The sequence below is a fragment of the Citrus sinensis genome, chromosome 7, assembly GCF_022201045.2.
Source record: "Citrus sinensis cultivar Valencia sweet orange chromosome 7, DVS_A1.0, whole genome shotgun sequence".
Lineage (NCBI taxonomy): Eukaryota > Viridiplantae > Streptophyta > Magnoliopsida > Sapindales > Rutaceae > Citrus > Citrus sinensis.
In genome coordinates this window covers 18,612,987-18,627,639 of record NC_068562.1, presented here as the reverse complement: position 1 = coordinate 18,627,639, position 14,653 = coordinate 18,612,987, and the positions used below count along the sequence as shown (strand labels likewise).

Here is a 14,653-nt window from a genome sequence, read left to right as displayed (position 1 = left end):
ATTTAGATTTCTGCTAGATATACATATTGAATTTTTTCTTTTGTTGACTCATTATTTATTTTTCTTAATGCTAAATCTATAGATCTTTTATTTATTAAACTAAATCTAATATTTCTTTCAGCCTGTGTAATTGTTACAGTCTTTTCTTGTTCATAATATTCATGTAACACTATTTGTTTCCTTTTAAACATATCTCTAAGCCTATGTATTATTCCATATTCCGGTTTCTCCATATTTAGTTTTAAAAGTTTGTTATATTTCTCTTTATTAAAAGTGGCAACAAGACTATATCCACTTTTATTTTCTTCTTTCTCTATTTCTTCAATTTCCTCTATTTTTTCTTCCATAAGTTTTTCTTGGATAAGTTCTTTATTCTGACTCATCTTCTGATGATTCTATTTTCATATAAACTTCTTTTCCTTCATACTCTGATAAATCACTTATTTCTTCTAAGTCATTTTTTATATTTTCAAAATCTTCTTTTAAAAGTCTGACTTTCTTTTTTGTACAATTTGTACTAATATGTCCCATTTCTCCACAATTCCAACATTTACATTTGGACTTGTCTAATATTTTTCTTTGGTTTTTATATTTTCTTTTATAATATTTTCTTTCTGGTTTTCTATATTTTCTTTTAAAGTGGTTGTATTTCTTATATCTTTTTTCTTTCTTATATAACTTCCTTTTTCGTTTGTGAGGTGCATAGCATCCCCATTGGGTAGGCATTTCTGTTTTATCACAACATATTTTTGTTATATTTTTATTCTTTTTTATTAAATTTCTTTGAATACATATTTCACTTAATCTTGTATTTAAGAATCTTATTCTAGCTCCTAACGTATCTGGGAGTCTATTATCACTACTACTAGTGTACTTTTCATATTCATTAATAAAATATCCATTCCAAGGGTATGGTAGTTTAGAATAGTATAAATTCTTATAAATATTTTGGTCTTCATGGCTCATGAATTGAGTATAATAATATTTAGTAAATTCACAAGTATATTCTTTTACAAAACACATATTACAAAGTGCTAGATTTATTAATTTCATTCTAGCGTCTAATTTATCACGTTTTGCTTCATTTTCTGAGTTTTGTAACCAGTCTTCTCCTAAGAATTCACTAGCAATATATTCAATTATTCTTTCAATTCCTAATCATTTACTTCTTCCTAATGCTATTTTGGTTGAATCTTTTATTAAGTTTTGTGTATCTTCACTTAATCCTTTCCACCAATTAAATACATTTCCTGTGAAACTTGCTATTAGAATGTCAGCAAATATATTTATTTTTTCTTCTTCTGTTTCAACATTCCAATCATCTCTAGAACCATTAAATATAAAAAATAACTTCATTTGCATTCCCCATTCTACTAAAGCTTTTCGAGGATCTATTTTGCAGTCTAAGTCTAGAAATGTTCCTGCATTGCTTATTGGCGTTAGGTGGTCATTATTAGGTTGGTATTCTTTTTTCCATGGAGTATTTTTAACAGGTGGGTAATATTCAAAAAATGGTATATTTTTCTTTTTATTTGTTTCATACCTATGGCTTGGTTCTCCAACATTAGATTTCATTTCTGGACCTCTAGCAATATTCATTTTTATACAGTATTCTTTTTCAAAATCTTCTAAATCACTAAGGTTTATGTCGCTAAATTTTTCAGTTAGTTCTTCTAACCTCTCTTCCATTAATCTGAATCACTAGGAGTTGCTTCTTTTATCTCTAGTTTTTCTTTACCTTTTTCTTTCTTTTTTAATTCTGCTTTTAGTTTTTCTGTTTCTTCTAATATTTTTGGGTATTAGGTTTTTATAAACCAATCATCATAACTTCCTGTTTGTGGTTTATTCATGGGTTTCTTAAAACTTGTCCCAATTATTCTTGATTTTAACATTTCAATTTTTTCTACTTTTTTACTTTTCTTTTGACTCATTTGTATTACAGATAGTTCTATTTTTATTTTTCCTATTTCTTGTTTAATTTCTCTCATTTCTTCCTTGAGATTTAAAAGTATTTCTTTTAATTCAATTAGAGTAGTTTCCATAGAATTTAGGGGTATTAATAGATATTTTCTCTTTTGAATGTATGTTACGTTGAACGTAACATAGTGTTAGCCTTTAAGATATATTGCAGAGTGGTTTTTAAATATGTTTATTTAATTAACTACCCTAGTTTGAATAAAAAAGTTCATTTATGACTTGCAAAGGTTCAAAACCCCTTCAATTATCTAGATAAAAATGACTAAAGAAATAGTAAATAGTAACTTATACTTGTTTACTCTACAAGCTTCAATGTTGATTTGTTGTCCTTGAGAGTCTCCACAAATTGGATTCGAGCATGTGCTTGCAAAAGATGCTCTGATGTTTTTGTTAATGCTTTTGTTTAGAGAATTTCTTGATTTGGAATATAGATTTCTCTGGACTTTCAGAAAAATAGCCAAAAGTTCTTTTCTCAATACTTTTGGCCTCTATTTATATCCTAAGAAACACAAAATTGACAAGAAATTTTATTCTAAATCTCAATCTCAGCCATCTTTTTTTATTTGTTTAATTTTATGCCTTAGATCTAATAAATATTTTCGTCCCTATCTGAATTTGTAGTATGAGATTTAGTTAGTAATCACGTGTGTCTGAGTTAGTTAAGATACCAGAAAAGTGTTTGGTATCTGAGAAAATGAAGAGAAAATAACAGAGACTTCAGAGAGAGAGAGAGAGAGAAAAACGTAATACTCAATATATTGTTATGATCGTTACAAGATGATTTATATGTGAGCTGTGCTTAACTAATACATGCATCAGCTGATTGCTAACAAACTTACAGCACAACATAACTAACATTTTGCCAGCTCATCTTACACGTCAGCAACCATAACTAACAATAACGAACTATTCTTAACATCCCCTCTCAAGCTCAAGGTCTTGGAAGGACATTGAGCTTGGACCTAAGATAATTGAACTGATCAAAGGCTAAGGGTTTGGTAAGAACATCTACCACCTGATCACAACTTGAAACATGACTGATGTGAACTTCATTGCGAGCTATGTGATCACGAACAAAATGCAAGTCCAGCTCAATATGCTTAGTGCGTAAGTGATACTTGGGATTACTGGCCAGGGCTTCAGCACTCTTATTATCACAGTGAAGAGCTTGAACTTGTAATGGTGACATCTTCAATTCTTTAAGCACATATGATATCCAAAGCACTTCAGATACTGCTAATGCTAAAGCTCGATATTCTGATTCAGCTGAACTTCTTGAAACTATTTGTTGTTTCTTGGAAGACCAACAAACTAGATTGTCACCTAAGTAAATGCAATATCCACTAACAGACTTTCTGTCATCCAAGTCTGATCCCCAGTTTACATTTGAAAATGTTGTGAGAGTAAGTTTTCCAGTACTGAAAAATTGCAAGCCAAAGTCTGATGTGCTCTGCAAATATCTTAAGAGTCTTTTACATGCTTGCCAATGAATGACAGTTGGGGCAGCAAGGAATTGACTTAGTTTATTCACTGTGAACGCAATTTCAGGTCTAGTTAGAGTAATATACTGTAAGGAACCAATCAGACTCCTATACAGTGAAGGATTCTCAAAAGTTTCTCCTCTGTCTTTGACTAGTTTGTCACTTAAACTCATGGGAGTTTGACATCCTTTGCTATCAATCATCTGAGCTTTCTTGAGTAAATCACCTATATACTTGGTCTGAGAAAGATGCATCCCAGCAGCTGATGGTGTTACTTCAAGACCAAGAAAATAGTTAAAATCTCCTAGATCTTTTAAAGCAAATTCATATCCCAATCGACCAATAACTTCCTCAACAAGCTTATTATCAGAGCCAGTGATCAGTATGCCATCCACATAAATGAGCACCACCACAATGTCACCTGCCTTATGCTGAAAAAATAGTGAGGTGTCTGATCTGGAAGTGTGAAAACCCCAGTGTTGCAGAGATGATTTCAGCCTGTCATACCAAGCTCTTGGAGCCTGTTTAAGTCCATATAGGGCCTTGGTTAACTTGCATACATGTGAAGGATATTGAGGGTGCAGAAATCCTTCATGGCTGGTGCATGAAAACCTCTTCAGTAAGGATGCCATTTAGAAAGGCATTATTAACATCAAGTTGCTTGATTGACCAATGGTTCATAACAGCAATGCTCAATATAATTCTGATAGTGCAGGGCTTAACCACATGACTGAAAGTCTCAAAGAAGTCCACCCCTTGGGTTTGATGAAAGCCTTTTGCAACCAACCTTGCTTTGTATTTGCTGATACTGTCATCAGGATTATATTTCACTCTGAACACCCACTTATTTCCAACAATCTTTCCAGCCTGTTCTCTAGGAACTAGAGTCCAGGTTTTGTTGTTTTGTAAGGCATCAAACTCTACTTGCATTGCCTCTCTCCACTTAATATCTATTAAGGCTGCCTTGACAGATTGTGGTTCAAGGTTTTGACTGACTGCCAAATAGGTTTTAGGTTTGAATATGCCAGCTTTAGATCTAGTTACCATAGGGTGACCAGTTTGAGCTAATAAAGACTGTTGTGCAAACTGAGATGATTGTTCAGGAGGTGATACTGTTGTTGGATGCTGTACTGGTGAGGGTAGGTGAGAAGCTGTAATGGACTGATTTGGAGAAGAAGCACTAAAAGCAGGTCCTGCATTTGGAACAAGTGAACTAAAAGAAGGTTGTACACTATTACCATCTTGAATGACTGTTGTGGAAGGGACAAATGTAAGAGGTGTGGAATTCTGCTGAGTGACTGACACATTTTGAACAGGTTTGTGAAAAGGAAAGAGTTCAAAAAAAGGAAACTCAGATTCATTAAACCTAACATGCCGAGCAATATAGATATTCCCAGTAGAAGTAAGACACTTATAGCCTTTGTGTATTGGGCTATAGCCAATCATTAGACACTTTTGTGTGTGGAAATTGAACTTATGCTTGCTATAAGGTCTGAGGAAAGAATAGCATGCACAACCAAATAATTTGAGGAACTGATAGTCAGGTTGTCTGCCATGAAGTTTGGTGAAGGGTGAAATGTTATTTAAAACAGGGGTTGGTAATCTATTTATAAGAAAAGAGGCTGTGTGGAATGATTCTCACCAGAAAGATAGAGGCATTTTTGCCTGAGCAAGAAGGGTAAGCCCTGTTTCAACCAAGTGTCTATGTTTTCTTTCCACCACACCATTTTGATGATGTGTGTGTGGACAACTATGTCTAAACTTTATCCCTTCTTCTTCAAGAAAGCTTTGGAAACTTCTATACTCACCCCCCCAATCAGACTGTAATGATTTCAGAGTATATCCAAACTGTTTTTCAACTAGGGTTTTGAAATATTTGAAGGTGTCTAGAGCTTCTGATTTAAGTGTCAAAGGAAAAATCCAGCAATATCTACTATAGTCATCTACAAAGCTAATGTAGTATCTATAGCCATGTAGAGATGGTAAGGGTGCTGGACCCCAAAGGTCAGTGTGTATAAGCTCTAAAGAAAATTTAGTTTTGATTCCAGTTGAGTAAAATGACATTTGATGAGCTTTACCATACTGACAAGCATCACAAAAATCAGGTGCTGAAATAGATGAGTAATCAACAGAAAGAGAAGACAAAATAGATTTCAACACATGTTTGTTAGGATGACCAAATTTTTGATGAAACATGTTTGCTAATTTGGTTGAGTTCACTTGAAACTGTGAATTACAGACATTATTTGCAGCTGTATCAGAAGTTTTACAAGCTGGATTATTTAAAACAGAAATCATAGAGCTAGGTGCATAGGTAAGACAACTGGAGTTGGAAACAAAGTCATTCTTTGACAGCAATAGGTACAGTCCTTTCTTAGCTATCCCTTGAGCCAGATGTTGTTCCTTCCTCTTGTCCTTTATGAAACACATATTGGCAACAAACTCAATGGTTATATCAGTGTTATCTTCAAGTAATTTTGAAACACTTATGAGATTTTTGGTAAGTTTAGGCACACATAAAGTATTTCTTAAGTGCAAAACTGCATTGCATGATGTTTGAAAGCATGTATAGCCAATATGTGAAATATGCAAGCCCTGACCATCTCCAACAAGAAGCAACTGGTTACCTAAGTATTCATTTCCAATTTGCAGGTTCTGTAAATTGTTGGTGATGTGATGCGTTGCACCACTATCAATGTACCATCCCTGATCAGCTATTGCTCCCTCAGAGGTTGCAAGAAAAGCAGCCCTTGGTGGATTCTGATATGGATTGTTAAAAGGAACATAGTCCTTGTTGAATCTGTTCCTGCATTCAGCTACAGTGTGCCTTGGTTTAAAACAAATCTGGCAAGTAACATTAGTAGCAGCCTGATCGGAAGCACCTTTGCCATTTCCAAAACCACCATTAAATCCTCCAGTCTGGCCAGGATTGCCATTGTAATTACTTCCTCTGCCTCTTTATGGAAAGTTTCCAAATGAACCATTCCAGCCACCATTCCAGTTTCCTCTTCCTTGTCCTTGTGGAAAATTTCTACCATAACCACCTCTGCCTCCAGCATATCCACCTCTGAAACCACCATTCTTGTTCCAATTGTTATTGAATTGACCACCAGTCCAATTGTTATTGAACTGACCACCTGGTTTCTTATTATTATTATTAGTTCCAGATCCAGTTTGAGCAATGTTAGCAGCATAGTTCAGCTTAGCTTCCTTGCTTGCACTTAGCTGATTTGCTTCTAATCTAGCTTCGTGAGATAACAACATAGAATATGCTTCATTGATAGAAATCTTAGCAAGATTTGCTTCAAGATAAACTACAACAGGATAGTAAGGCTGACCTAATCCTGAAATTAGGTGAGTAAGAAAATCTAGAGAACTTATTGGGTTACCAGCAATGGCTAACTCATCAGTAATTGTTTTTAGCTTGCCAAAAAAATTCAGTTACTGTCATTGATCCTTTTCTAAGATTATTGAGCATTATTTTCAGATGAACCTTCTTAGCAAAGGTTTCAGATCCAAACTGTTGTTCCAAACTAGTCCAAAGTTCTAATGAAGTTTCAGAGTTTACCACAAGACTCAATATCTCAATGCTGATAGATGACATCAACCAGCTCAGCAGCAACTGATCCTTTTGTTTCCATGTGGTATATGTTGGATTCAGCTCAGCATCACCAGAAGCACTTTCAGTCTCACTTTGAAGGAATTGATCTGGACTGGTTTTTGATCCATCGATTAAATCTTCAAGACCATTGGCACGAACAGAAGAAAGAATTTGAGACTTCCAGATCGTATAGTTTGATCGATCGAGTTTGATTGGAGAAGTAAAAGTAAATGATGAAGCAGTAGTATTTATATTTGAGTTTATGCTTGAAGATGCCATGAGATTGAAGATCGGTAGCTCTGATACCAAGTTAAGATACCAGAAAAGTGTTTGGTATCTGAAAAAATGAAGAGAAAATAACAGAGACTAGAGAGAGAGAGAGAAAAAAAAACGTAATACTCAATATATTGTTATGATCGTTACAAGATGATTTATATGTGAGCTGTGCTTAACTAACACATGCATCAGCTGATTGCTAACAAACTTACAGCACAGCATAACTAACATTTTGCCAGCTCATCTTACACGTTAGCAACCATAACTAACAATAACGAACTATTCTTAACAGAGTTTGATCGTTGATTATTTTCAGATTTTTTTTTTATTACAGATCTCTAATCCAAGACCAATATACGCTATATCCGTTATACAAAGTAATAATGTTTGCTGCACAGGTCAAACGTGGTGCAGTGTGTGGCACTTAACAGTTTGAATGAAAAATTCTCCATTCAATTGTTTCGTATATTGTGTAATGTTTTCCTTTAGTCTTGAAAGAAATCTTTGGTCTTCAAAATAAATAAATAGGAGAAAATTATTTCAACAAGCCTTAATTATGCATTTTCCATGCGCTGGTGTAATTAATTTTTGAAGAGATGCCAAAATGCATTTCGCATAAAGCACTTAAGTAATTAAAGTTTCAAGCGTTGCATGAAATATAAGCCTAGACGAAGCAAAATCTATGCTTCCTTGGAGGTAATGCTTTTGTCAAGAAGTGCTTGTGAGTAACCGAAAATAGTCCGTAGAGGTAATGACTGACATATATCACACTGACGTTTGGAAAAATACATACTGATTTAATTCTTTTAGATAGTTGACATATACCCCCCCTTTGTGGTTCGGTAAATATCTATTATTTGCGTATGATAATGTGCGTTGTAAAGACTTAATTTAATTTTCACATAGGCCGGCTCTTCAAGAACCTATATTTAAACGGGCTTTACAAATTTGAGAATAACTTCAATAGGGCTTCACATTTCTGCCAATAAGTTCAATACTAACATTTTAGATGCATGCAAACGTGCAGACAAGTGTTGAATTTTGGCACTCATACACTCCAATTAAACCATATACATCCTATATATTGTCTACGAAGAGATTCAAGAGATCCCTTACATTCTGTTCATTTTAGCCGCTGCCTTTTCGAAATTCTTCGAGGATTTCTCACTTTCATTGAATGAAGCCGCCTTGAATTCCTTAGTCTTCTTGACCCTCCTCTTAAATGAAATGACGCTTGTCTTGTCTTGAGCTTTACGTGATGGTGCCGGCTGCCGCAATGACTGTCATGCCCATACCAGTCGTTTCTCTCCGTGTATCGTTTTCTTCTCGAACTTAAATGGCGATGATAACCTGAAAAATCATTTCCATCACTGCTTGAGCTATACCCCCATTCAGCATCTCTAATGCGTCGGCGCTTGTTTCTACGTTTGGTGTTCAATAGCTTGTGCCACAAGAAACATGTGATGTCTTCCAAAGCATACCAGTATGTTTCACAAGCAGCCCAGCACATCTTACAAAGGCTTCTTACAATGCATTGGCAGATCCCCACTTTGAACAATAGGTAGCAGAACAACAAAACTGAAAATATGAAAAATGATATAATAAATGACAAAAACCCAGCAGTTAATTCTGGTTCTACTTAAATATAACAAAAAGAAACAAAAATTTACCATATTTAGCTTAAGATCATTTATAAGCAAAGATTGAAACAAACAGCATTATCATGATTTGTGCTCAACGATGCCATTCCGAAATATACAAATTCGGGAGAGAGTTCTGTTACATTCTTTATGAAACCCAAATATTTTCTGAATTATTAATTTGTCTTATTTTTGTTTATTTCATCAATTTGTTCATTCAATCAACCGTCAAAATGAAAATAGAAGAATTCGAAAAGAAATTAAACTTAAATGGGAAGGTGAATTGTTAAGTATGAGAGCTGAGATTACTTATGTAGCACAGCCCCAAAATCATTAGCAGTTTCACCAGATTGGTGACACATAAGTGCTCGATGAAACAAATTATGTCCCATGGTCCTGGACAAACATCCCTGCATAGCCAAGCAAATCGAATCAAACCACCATTCAATAAATGCGCGCGCATGTATGCATAAAGCAATTGATACGACCTCTTTCAAATGAACACATATAGATCATTACATTGGCAATAATCAAATAGATTATAACTTGCAAGATACTCCCTTTCATTATTATGGTATAATTAAGCAACTAAAGCAATTACATACATAATTAATGTTGTAAAGATTTATGCGAATAAAGAGAAGCGTTATGAGAGATGACGAATTAGAATTACTTACTCACAAGATCCATTGAAGATGCTCTTAAATGGAGCCACGAAAGCAGTGCCAAGAACACTGCCTATACCACTAGCAGCTTTACTAATCACAGTCCCCATTGCTTTTGCTATATTATTGCTATTATACTACTTTACAAACACTTCCCATTTTGACACTAATCCACATTCGTAATTTCAATTAGACCATCTGAAGCTACACAACAACAACAACAACATAAATAAATATATATATATATAAATAACAATAATAATAATTTAAGAAAACCATAGCCATTGAAATTGCATGTAATATACTAAAAGGGCAACCAACAAAGGATTGAAAACGCAAAATGGCATATAATTATGAGCACCATAAATAAAATGAAGGGGAACCCATCACTAAATTTATGAAAATAGATAGGGAAAAAGAGGAAGAAATGTATTTAATTTATTTACTAACCAGAAATCTGATCATAGAAGCGAAGGGAAAAGCGTTTCTGAAGTCTTGAGTTAGAAATGCACATTCCACAGAGAAACGAACAGATGCATAGAGACGGTTATTATTTATGGGCAAGAAACTACGAAAAACAGTGAAAATGAAAGCCCATCAACTTGGGCTCCAAATTTATTTGGGTTAGGGTCTAAACTTATACATGATTAAAAAAAAATTAGTGAGAAAGCTTTCAATGGCTTTTTTTTTGTTCTATTACTCTAAATTTAATTATGTCTTTCTATTTTTCGGGTACAAGAGTTAAGGTAATTATGTCTCTCTAATTTTCTTGTACTAGAGTTGAGGATGATACCATGTTTAATGAAGTGTTTATCTTTTTATTCAATTAAAACAGTACACTAGATCTTCAATTCAAATTTTATAAAATTTTCACAATTAACCATCTCTCCCTGTTTGGCTATTCTTAAAGGGTGGAGTATCCCATAGACAGTTCCTATAGCTATTCTGGGCATGATTGATGGCAACAATAGATGATCCAATGAAAGAAATTTCTACAAGACTTGACAAATATGTAAATGCTATACTGCTGCCTACTTACCATAGGAACATAAGGTTTACTACGCATGTTGGGGAACGTCCTCGGCCGATCTTGGTAAGGCCCCAAACCACCATTCTCCATATCATCATCCATCATCATTGTGTTTGATAAATTCACTACCCCTGCCGTTTCAGGGCCAACTCCCACCCCCCACCCCCCCTTCAACTTCAAATGAAACTCTAAAAAGGATTCAAGGATTTGCAAATATTATCACCATCACTTATCCTGAAAAAATAAATTTCAAACGAAAACCAAATGCCAATAAATCAAACCATTTTAATTGCACCAAATGAACAAGATAAGAAACATTGAGAAATTAACAACTGTAACGAGCCTTCATTTGCAACATTTTAACGGCAACCAAACAGAACATAACGAAACGCAAGATCTAAACGTCGAAACCCTAATCCAAATGCATTTACACACAATTGAGTTATAAAAATATCACAAAATTGTTCGATCTATAAGCAGATTCACAAATTAACACAGAATAATGAACAGAGAAAAAGTAGAAGATTACCAATGCAATGGAGTTCTGTAAAAACGCAAAAATGCTCGAAACTTGTTCGATCTTTAACAGCTCTCTGTGTCACACACACAATCTTATGTCAAGATTCTTATTATTATTATTATTATTATTATTATTTGCAGGACTTTTAAGTGAGAAGCAAATTAGACTTCATGAGCGAGATTTATTATTTTTCCTTTTTTCTCACTTTCCTTTTATTTTTTATTTTTAATTTTTTTGGATATTTGTTCGAGTAAAATTGACATGTCAGCAGACCAATAGGATTGTTGCAGACTGCCAGGTCATAATTTGACATGTAAACATAAAATTAGCAACCGAGATTTATGTTACGGCATCCGGACCGGATTCAAACCGGACCGAATATTCCTGTTTTGAGGCCTGATTCTCGTTTTATAAATTCTATATTAATCTTTAAATTCTTTGATAATCGTGATTATTGAACATGTTTATATGGTTAATATGGACTCAGGCATTTATTCTTAAATTGCTAAAAATATAAAGAAAACAATTTTACTGTTGTCGGTACCAATTTTGTGTTTAGAAAATTTAATGTTAAATTACTATGATAATGTAAATAACTAAAATAGGCAAAATGTTAAATGAAACTTTCTTAACATAATCAGAATGTGCTGTAGGAATTGGTTTTGCCAATACTATTTCGAAAAAAAAAGATTAATTTCAGATTACCTTCTTATGAAATGACAACTTTTAAAATATCTTTAAAGTATCCTAAAAAACAATTTATCCCATATTTTTGTAAGAAGATAAAAAAAAAAAATATCGACCCACCCTCATTTTTGCCTAATCTTTTGAATAAAAAAGAAATAAATTCAAGTTTACAACAATTTAAATCATATTTTAAAAATTATCATTTCACGAAAGGAGTAATTCAAAATTTACTCTTTTAAAATAAATTATCAAACATCGAAATTAAGTTTAAACTTCCTAATAAAAATTATTTTTGAACCTGCCAACAATTGTCTCAAAGGGTATTTAATTGATAAAATCTGGGATTGTGTACTCCATAAAACTTTCTTAAAATGCATTACTATGGCAATGTTGTATATAGATTTAAAATAATAATAATAATAATAACGAGAGATTGTTTTAAAGTAACTCAATGCTTGGAAAATACTTTGGTTAGTATTTATGGTTTAGGTTACTTTAGTTGTTCACAAATTGTTGCAACATGTATTTGTAGCTTTTGTTTTTTTTAAAATATATACATGTACATGTAGTTTGATCTTACGAGGGCAAATAAACCCTTGAATTTTTTTTTTTAAAGTCATTATAGCATTACCATATTCTAAATTTTATGTAAAAATATTTCTTTCAAATGAGACGATGATATATGATGATCATCAAATGAATCTTTATGAAAAAAATGTTAGTTGGGTGCACATAATATTTTTTATGTGAAAGAAACGAACGTCAACCAAATATTTTATTTCGACCAAGTTGCTCTTTGATGCCAAATATTGTTTGACAAATGATTTTATTTAATAATATAAATAGAGTAAGCTTTATTTTAAGCTTTATTTTTATATTAGCATAGTTTAATTAGATAAAATAGAATCTTTTATAATTTTACTTGATTCATATCTCCATTTTCTCTTCCTCGTTCTTTTATTTGTTATAACGAGATAAGTCGTAATAATAAAAAATTCAAGATTTTAAGGAACCAATAAAATGGAGGAATTCACGATTGATCAATAATAGTAGACAGATAACAAAATTATTAGCTAGATTATGACAGATTAAAAATAGTCAATAAAGGAAAAACAAGAGAGAAATTTTTTCGTTAAGCCATGACTGTCTGCGAATGGTCCATAGAGGAAAAAAAAATGATTATTCATATGTGGAAATATAAGAGAAAGGACAAAAGAATTGATTATTAGATCACGACTCATTAAGAATAGTCAATAAACCGAGGAAAAAATTCATTTTACCATCACCATTGCCAAGCCAAATGAATTCTCAGTCTCACTTTACTTATCATTTTTTATGGGTTTGAACTTTGAAATTCTAAAAAATCGCTATAAAGTCATAAAATACAAGATTTATATCAACCTTCAATCAGGTCATAAACAAATAATTAATTTTATTTATAATAAATTCGGTGTCAATGGTTCTTTCTTTCTAAATCTTTCGTCCACGTACACCATTTATGTAAAGAAATATATCTTACATGCATGTAAGATAGGAACATCTTATTTTTTTTCATGTTTATTTTTAAAATGTACTTTTACCCAGGTTACTTTGCCGCACTCTTTCAATGGGGCCTGCTAACGGGGATTGGGCCCATTTTCTAGTAGGGTAAAGTTTAGATAGCTTCCCCTGAAGTTTCACGTATTTATATTTAGATGGTGAGTTTGCTGTATTATTACATACCACTCCTGTCATCAGCTTTACCGTCCATTTGACTAATGAAAGACGAAAATGCCTCAGACCCCAAAAACAAGCTGGAAGATTTAGACGTTACTGTTTGTTGATAGAAGGCTGAGATATGTTTTTTCGCCATAGGCATATGTTACGTGATTAAATCAAATGGTAAACACCTAAGAATTTAAAAAATAAGAGTTAATTACCTTTGGGTGACACATGTTTTGACAAATTTTTTTAAAATGATACATTTTTTAAAAAATAATCAAGCGGGTGATCATTCGTTAACTTTGTTGTTAACTTCAATGGGAATAGTAAATTAATTACAAAATGAAATTTTTGCCCTTAGAATTAATTATAAAATAATATTTTTGCCCCTATAATAGTTACAAAATGACATTTTTATTCCTACAATTAGTTATAAAATATACTTTTTCCCCAACTCAATTATTTTTTATTTTTTAAATTAAAAAAATTACATTTAAGTGTAATTAACGGGCTTTTTTTGGTTAAATCAAATAAATCTTTTTAAAAAATTTTCTTGTTGAATCAAACTTTGCCGTTAAATTACGTGACAAAAAAATTATAAATAATAATTGCTTTAATAACAATAAACTAATTAATAGTAAAATATAAAAGGGGTAAATTTGGAAGTTTAGATTTCTAGTGAATTTGGAATTTGGATTCCTCATTTCACGGGCGAAGTAAAGAAAAATTTTTTGGGTGTGTTAAATTTTTTCCAAGTCCAAATATTATCGCAATTAAAAATATAATTTTTAATGAAAATTTCATTAATACATAAGAAAATACATCAATTTTAAGAACCAATTCAATTACAATTAAATAATATTTCAGTTGTGTTTTTCTAAACTTTCAAGAATTAAATTCATCTATTATCGAATTTGAATCGACAATGTCTAGAAATTTTCTTTCAACATAGATAATCGTACACTCTGATATAAATTTCTCTATCTTATTTTAAAGTGGTGTCTTGATGAGCTCTTGCATTTCTTCTTATTTTTCACTAAAATAATTATCTCTAATCTATGATTTATCAATAATA

At 32.4% G+C, this 14,653-nt stretch overlaps 1 protein-coding gene across 10 annotated transcripts in view; it reads right to left on the bottom strand.

Annotated features, from left to right (window-relative positions):
• LOC102610760 (uncharacterized) overlaps positions 1-14,653 on the bottom strand; it is a 51,137-nt gene that overhangs the window by 25,619 nt on the left and 10,865 nt on the right. Inside the window, exons 1-5 of one of the 10 annotated variants that reach the window (XM_052444203.1) lie at positions 10,680-10,833; positions 10,091-10,208; positions 9,653-9,844; positions 9,285-9,385; positions 8,291-8,913 (exon numbers count right to left, since the gene is read on the bottom strand). In XM_052444203.1, the coding sequence (XP_052300163.1) occupies positions 8,459-8,913; positions 9,285-9,385; positions 9,653-9,750 (654 nt within the window). In that variant the 5' untranslated portion in view covers positions 9,751-9,844; positions 10,091-10,208; positions 10,680-10,833 and the 3' untranslated portion in view covers positions 8,291-8,458. Of the gene's footprint in view, positions 1-8,290; positions 8,914-9,284; positions 9,386-9,652; positions 9,845-10,090; positions 10,209-10,679; positions 10,834-14,653 lie in introns of those variants that run through there. The other 9 variants (XM_052444204.1, XM_052444201.1, XR_008056428.1 and 6 more) reach the window with 9 other exon arrangements.